Source organism: Rhincodon typus, chromosome 7 (assembly GCF_021869965.1).
Source record: "Rhincodon typus isolate 14 chromosome 7, sRhiTyp1.1, whole genome shotgun sequence".
NCBI classification, from domain to species: Eukaryota; Metazoa; Chordata; class Chondrichthyes; order Orectolobiformes; family Rhincodontidae; genus Rhincodon; species Rhincodon typus.
In genome coordinates, this window is record NC_063338.1 from 97,680,452 (window position 1) to 97,687,939 (window position 7,488).

General features: G+C 46.5%; 1 protein-coding gene across 1 annotated transcript in view; it reads left to right on the plus strand.

Annotated features, from left to right (window-relative positions):
* Positions 1–7,488, plus strand: part of LOC109920942 (natural resistance-associated macrophage protein 2-like) — a 53,804-nt gene that overhangs the window by 4,279 nt on the left and 42,037 nt on the right. The window contains exons 3-4 of the mRNA XM_048599290.1: positions 1,688–1,773; positions 6,912–7,018. Coding sequence (XP_048455247.1) covers positions 1,758–1,773; positions 6,912–7,018 — 123 coding nt within the window. The 5' untranslated portion in view covers positions 1,688–1,757. The remainder of the gene's footprint in view (positions 1–1,687; positions 1,774–6,911; positions 7,019–7,488) is intronic.

The following is a 7,488-nucleotide window of genomic DNA, read 5'->3' on the forward strand; positions in this document are numbered from 1 at the left end:
GCCGCACTGTCGGAGGGTCAGTGCTGAGGGAGTGCCGCACTGTTGGAGGGTCAGTACTGAGGGAGCGCCGCACTGTCGGAGGGTCAGTGCTGAGGGAGTGCCGCACTGTTGGAGGGTCAGTACTGAGGGAGTGCCGCACTGTCGGAGGGTCAGTACTAACAGTTCCCTCACCACATGTTGCAGACCCAGTCTAGCCGCTGTGTCCTTTGGACCACCAGCTCAATCTGTAGGACAGCTGCGAAGCCATTCTCAAAAATGGACAATGAAATTATTCATCCAGAGTTCATTTTGTGCCCTTTACCATTTTCAGTGCTTCCACCTAGTGTTGTTCAGTGAGGGAGGATGGTATGTGGTAATCAGCAGGAGGTTTCCTTGCCGATTTTTAATCTGAAGCCATGAGGTTTCGTTGGGTCTGGAGTCAATGTTGAGGACTCCCAGGCATCTTTGTCCTGAATGTATACCACTGTGTCACCAACTCTGCTAGGTCTGACCCTGTCTGTTGTGATGTTTGTTGTGGAATATTCTTCTGAGACAGAGACTGGAGAGTTATTTTGTCCCATTGTGATTTTATCAGTGGACTGTGAGTGAGAAAGTCACAAGTCAGCCAAATGTGTAAAATGCAAAGACAGTTTTATTAAAGAATTGCAAAGATCATCATTGAGTGCCAGCCAAGATAGAGGGTGTGTCATCAGGTCTTGTGACTGTGGGGAGCCAAGAAAACGGATTCACTTCGCACTTTAAGAGAGCTGGGTGGGTCTTGACAAGAAACAACTAATACGAGAAATGACAACATGATTCAGAGCTATAGGTGAATGAGGCGAAACAGAACTTTCAATCATCAAACTTGCTTTTGTCACTTAATCAGTGAAACAATCGGGTTTAAACCTGGATCGATGTCCAGACACTATGACAGTGTAACAGTCCCTCAGCACTGACCCTCCGACAGTGCGGCACTCCCTCAGCACTGACCCTCTGACAGTGTGGCACTCCCGCTGCACTGACCCTCTGACAGTGCGGCACTCCATCAGTACTGACCCTCTGACAGTGCTGCACTCCCTCAGTACTGACACACTGACAGTGCTGCACTCCCTCAGTACTGACCCTCCGACAGTGCGGCACTCCCTCAGCACTGACCCTCCGACAGTGCGGCACTCCCTCAGCGCTGACCCTCTGACAGTGCGGCACTCCCTCAGCGCTGACCCTCCGACAGTGCGGCGCTCCCTCAGCACTGACCCTCCGACAGTGCGACGCTCCCTCAGCACTGACCCTCCGACAGTGCGGCACTCCCTCAGTACTGACCCTCTGACAGCGCGGCACTCCCTCAGCACTGACCCTCTGTCTCCCCATCACTCCCTCATTTTTCCGATTTACCGTTGACAGGGATAAGTGCCTCTGGTCTTAACAAATTTCCTGCATCATGAGTTAATCACTTCACTTGTCATGTTTGAATCTGACATAAACCCAAACAAATTTGGCATCAGGTTTTTTTAAGCATCGGTTTTGTTACAATCAGTGACCTGTAGAAATCGCAAGTTTCCTTCTCGAAGCAGAGGCAGATTGACTGGTAAGACAGGTCAGCTCACTTGTGTTTCATGCCCGTACATGTCGCATGATCAGCCCACAACTTCCTGAAATTTTACTGAATGATCTGTATCGTGCCAAAGTGCATTGTTCTGTTGTTTTACAGGAGGTCAGTTCGTGAAGGAGGGAGTTACGAGGAGTTGCCCTGAGGATCCTGTGTGAGCCCTGACTGCATCATGAAGGACAGTGCAGGTGAGGCTGTTCTGGTTTGTGACCTCGTTATTACTAGACTATTACTAGACCTCGTTATTACTATTACTGTTCCATGCCTTACAATTCCCACTGCCGTCAATGTGGGGTTTACATATTCTCCACTTATCTAAGTGGGTTTTCGCCAGGTGCCCCAGTTTCCTCCCACAGTCTAAATATGTGGAGGTTAGGGTGGATTGGCCATGCTAAATTGCCCCATTATACCCAGGGTTATGCAGGCTGGGTGGTTTAGCCATGGGAAATGCAGGGTTATCTATATAGTGTAGTGGTGAGAGAAGCTCTTTGGCTTCTTGGTGTGGACTCAATGGGCCGAATGGCCTGTCTTGACACAGTAGGGATTGAATGTTGCTAATGTGAGTCTGAAAAAAGGAGCTTGTGGCGATGGTGAGTGGCTGGAGTGAGGAGTTGCTGTTCCCAATGGGAATGACAATGGCCTCTTGGCCTTCAATGCAAGGGAATCGGGAACAGCAAGGAAGAGATTCTGCTAGAACTGTTGAAAGGTTTAGTGGGACCACATCTGGAATATGATGTGCAGTTTTATTCTGCATATTCAAGGAGGGATGCATTTGCATTGGAGATGATCCAGTAAAAGTTCACCAGGTTGATCCCTGTGATAAAGGGGATGTCCTGCGATCTGAGACTGAGGAAATTGGTTCGATTTTCTCTGGAGCTTTGAAGAGTGTCAGGTTACTTTGTTGAAATGTTTATTATTCCAAAGCGGCTCAAAGGATTGATATTTAAAAGTGGGGAAGCTAGTGGAAGCGATTTTGAGAGACAGAATTAATCTGCATTTGGAGAGGCAGCTATTGCCCATGAATAGTCTGTATGGTTTTATTAAGGGGAGGTCATGTCTGACCAACTTGACTGAACTTTTTAAAGTGTTGGCCAGGAATGTAGATGACGACAATGCTTTTCACTGCAAGGCATTTTGATAAGCCCCTGTTCAGATACCGATAACAAAAGGAAGAGTCCATGGGTCCAAGGAAATTTGACAAATTGGATCCAGAATTGGCTGAGTGACAGGTAAATAGAGGCTGATGGTTGAGATGTTTCTGTGACTGGAATCCTGTATTCAGCGGGGTTTCACTGGAGTCAGTGTTGGGGACCTTGCAGTTAGATTTGAATGTAGGAGGGTTGATCAGTAAGTTTGCAGTTGATATGAAAATTGATGGGATAGCCTTAGATTTCAGGAGGATGTAGACAGGCTGGTCAATGGTAAATAGTATTTAATCAGGATAAGTGTGCGGTGATATCCCTGGGCAGGACGAACAAGACAATGGAATACATAATAAATGATAGGACCCTGGGAAGCACCAAGGGTCAGAGGGACCTTGGTGTACATGTCCAACATCCTCCTAAGCTCTCAGGCCAAGTGGGTAAAGTGCCGAAGTCACATGGGATCCTTGCCTTTAATAACTGAGGCACAGGGTATAGGAACAGGGAGCTGCTGCTGGAACTGTATAAAATGCTGGTTCGGTCACAGCGAGAGTATTGTGTGCAGTTCTGGAATCCACATTATAGGGGGGATGTGATAGCACTGGGGAGGGTGCAGAGGGAGATTTACAGGTTGTTTGTCAGGCTGGAGCGTTTCAGTGATGGAGAGAGATTGAACAGACTAGGGTTGTTTTTCTCAGAGCAGAGGAGATTGCGAACGGACATGATTGAGATGTATAAAATGATGAGGGGCATAGACAGGGTAGGCAGTAGGGATTTTTTTTCCCTTGGTGGAGGGATCAATGCCAAGGGGCATAGATATAAGGGATAGGGGCAGGAGGTTTAGATGGGAAGTGAGGAAAATCTTTTCACCCAGCGGGTGGTGGGAACCGCCTGGGAGGGTGGGAGGTATAGAGACTCTCATCACATTGAAGAAGGATTTAGATGTGAACTTGGAATACCCAGGCAGACAAGGCTATGGGCCACATGCTACGAAATGGGATTCAAATAGCAAAGTGGTTGCATTTGACAGGAACAGACACAATTGGCTGAAGGGCCATTTTCTGTGCTGTAGACCTCTAAAGGTCAATGACACTGATCTTGAATACTTGAGGCTAGAATATTATAGATGGGACAGCCTCAGGATAAGGGGCTGATCATTTTGATTTGAGGTAAGAAGTATCTTGAGAAAGGACGTTAGATCTGACAATGTGGAGTCTGTATGGGCAGAGTTGAGAAATATCAAGGGGCAAAAATCATTAGTAGGTGTCATACATAGACCCCCAAATTGCAGTGGTGATGTTGGGAATGGCATTAAACAGGAAATTAGAGATGCATGTGATGACAGAATATCGGTGATCATGGGTGATTTTAATCTGAACATAGATTGGGCAAATCAAATTAGCCACAATGCCGTAGAGGAGGAATTTCTGGAGTGCATATGGGATGGTTTTCTTGACCAATATGTGAAGGAACCAACTAGAGAGGAGGCCATCTTAGACAGGGTGCTGTGTAATGAGAAGGGAATCATTGCCAATCTAGCTGTGTGAGATCCCTTGGGGAAGAGCGACCATAACATGACAGAATTTTTTATCAAGATGGAGAGGGAGGCTGGTGATTCGGAGACGAGGGTGTTGAACCTTAATAAAGGAAACTGAAGATATGAGGCATGAGTTGGCCTTGATAGATTGGGGAGAGATACTTAAAGGGATGACGTGGATAGGCAATGGCAAACATTCAAGGAACACATGGGGGAACTGCAACAATTTCTGTCAGTCACAAAAACAAAATGGGTAAGAAGGCCAATCTATGGCTTACACAGGAAATTAGAGATAGTATCTGATCCAAGGAAGAAGATTGGCCAAGAAAAATAATAATTCTGAGGATTGGGAGCAGTTTAGAATTCGGCAAAGAAGGACCAAGGGATTGATTAAGAAGGGGAATTGTAAGAAGGGAAAGTAAGCTTGCAGGGTACATAAAGACTGAAGCTAAGAGTTTCTATAGGTACGTGAAAAGAAAGAGATTGGTGAAAACAAATGTAGGTCCCTAACAGACAGAAACAGGGGAATGCATAACGGGGGACAAAGATATGTTTGAGGAACTGAATACATACTTTGGTTCTGCCTTCACAAAAGAAGACACACTCAGGTTTTTGAGTAGATTTGTAGCTTGGGTTGTGGACGTTGTGGTTGGCTGGCTCGCCGAGCTGGTTCGTTGTCCCTCAGAACCACAAAAAAAAGGGCAAAAATAAGATACCAGAATTTTTGGAGGATGCAAGATTTAGTGAGAGGGAAGAACAGAGGGAGGTTAATATTAGGAGAGAAATGGTGCTGGGAAAGTTGTTGGGATTGAAGACCAATAAATCCCCGAGGTCTGATAATCTACATCCCAGAGTACGTAAGGAAATAGCTCTAGAAATAGTCGATGGACATTTTCCAGGATTCTATAGGCTCTGGAATAGTCCCTGCAGATTGGAGGGTGGCTAATGACACTCTGATATTCAAAAAAGGAGGTAGAGAGGAAACAGGGCATTATAGACCAGTGAAACTAACATCGGTAGTTGAGAAAACACTTGAATCAGTTGTCAGGGATTTTATAGCAGAGCATTCAGAAAGCAGTGGCAGGAGCATTTGAGTCAGCATGGATTAATGAAGCAGAAATCATGCTTGACAAATCTGTTGGAATTTTATGAAGATGCAACTAGTAGACTTGACAAGGCGAAGCCAGTTGATGTAGTTTATTTGGACCCTCAGAAATAATTTGACAAAGTCCAAAATAAGACACTATATGTGCAAAATTAAAGCTCATGAGATTGGGGGAAGTGTATTGAGATGGTTCAGAAACTGGTTGGCAGAGAGGAAACAAAGAGTAGGAATTAATGGGTCCTTTTCAAATTGGCAGGAGGTAAGTTGTGGGGTGCCACAGGGATCAGTGCTGAGACCCCAGCTATTCACAATATATATTAATGATGTGGATGAGGGAACAAAATGTAACATCTCCAAGTTTGCAGATGATACTGAGTTAGGTGGGAGGGTGAAATGTGACGAAGATGCAGAGATCCTTCGGCATGATCTTGACAGATTGGGTGAGTGGGCAAATAAAAGGGAGATGCAGTATAATTTGGATAAATGTGAGATTATTCACTTTGGAAGCAAAAACAAGAAGGGAGATTACTGCCTGAATGGCTGTAAATTGGGAGAGGGGAGTGTGCAGTGGGACCTGGGTGTCCTTGTGTACCAGTTGCTGAAGGTAAGCATGCAGGAGCAGCAGGTGGTAAAGATGGCAAATGGTATGTTGGCCTTCATTGCGAGCGGTTTCGAGTACAGGAGCAGGGATGTGTTATTGCAGTTATACAGGGCCTTGGTGAGGCCACACCTACAGTATTGTGTGCAGTTTTGGTCTCCTTTTCTGAGGAAGGATGCTGTTGCTCTCGAGGGGGTGCAGCGAAAGTTTACCAGGCTGATTCTGGGGATGGTGGGTCTGACATATGAGGAAAGATTGACTCGGTTGGGATTGTTTTCGCTAGAGTTCAGACAAATGAGGGGGGGATCTCATAGACACTTATAAAATTCTAACAGGTTTGGACAGGGTGGATGCAGGGAGGATGTTCCCGATGGTGGGTGTGTCTAGAACCAGGGGTCACAGTGTGAGGATTTGGGGTAGACCATTTAGGACGGAGATGAGGAGACATTTCTTCACCCAATGAGTGGTGAGCCTGTGGGATTCATTACCACAGGAAGTAGTTGGTGCCAAAACATTGAATGTATTCAAGAGGTGACTAGATATAGCACTTGGGGAGAATGGGGTCAAAGGTTATGGGGAGAAAGCAGGATTAGGATATTGAGTTGGATGATCGACTGTGATCATGAAGAATGGCAGAGCAGGCTCGAAGGGCCGAATGGCCTCCCCCTGCTCCTATCTGCTATGTTTCTATTTTCCATGACTCAGAGAGTTGTGATTTTGAATTATCCCAAAGCACTGAGGAGAAACTGTCATGAAATGCATATATGGCTGAGAGAGACAGACTATTGTTCTCTTCGAGAAATCGAAGGAGACGAAAGGACAAACATCACTCAACAATACAGAAAATGTATTCACACCTCCTTGTGATTTACACCCACATCAGGTAAACAGAATTCCTGATTCATGTTTACCCCATGGAATAAAACGACCAACTTTTTCCACAGGTCCAGTGAGAGAACAGGAAGATAATGTGAGCAACAACAATGATTACCAAAGCTGCACAGACCAAACCTACCTGAATGAGAAGATAGTAATCCCTGAAACAGGAAGGGTAACACTCATTCTCTTATTCCATCGCAAACAGGAACCGCTGGTTATTCGCGTAAAGTCTGAGGGTCAGTACTGAGGGAGTGCCGCACTGTCAGAGGGTCAGTACTGAGGGAGTGCCGCACTGTTGGAGGGTCAGTACTGAGGGAGTGCCAAACTGTTGGAGGGTCAGTGCTGAGGGACTGCCGCACTGTTGGGGGGTCAGTACTGAGGGAGCACCACATTCTCGGAGGATCAGTGCTGAAGGATTGGCGCACTGTGCAAGGGTCAGTGCTGAGGGAGTACCGCACTGTTGGAGGGTCAGTGCTGAGGGAGTGCCGCATTGTCTGAGGGTCAGTACTGAGGGAGTGCCGCACTGTCGGAGGGTCAGTACTGAGGGAGTGCTGCACTGTCGGAGGGTCAGTGCTGAGGGAGTGCCGCATTGTCTGAGGGTCAGTACTGAGGGAGTGCCGCACTGTCGGAGGGTCAGTGCTG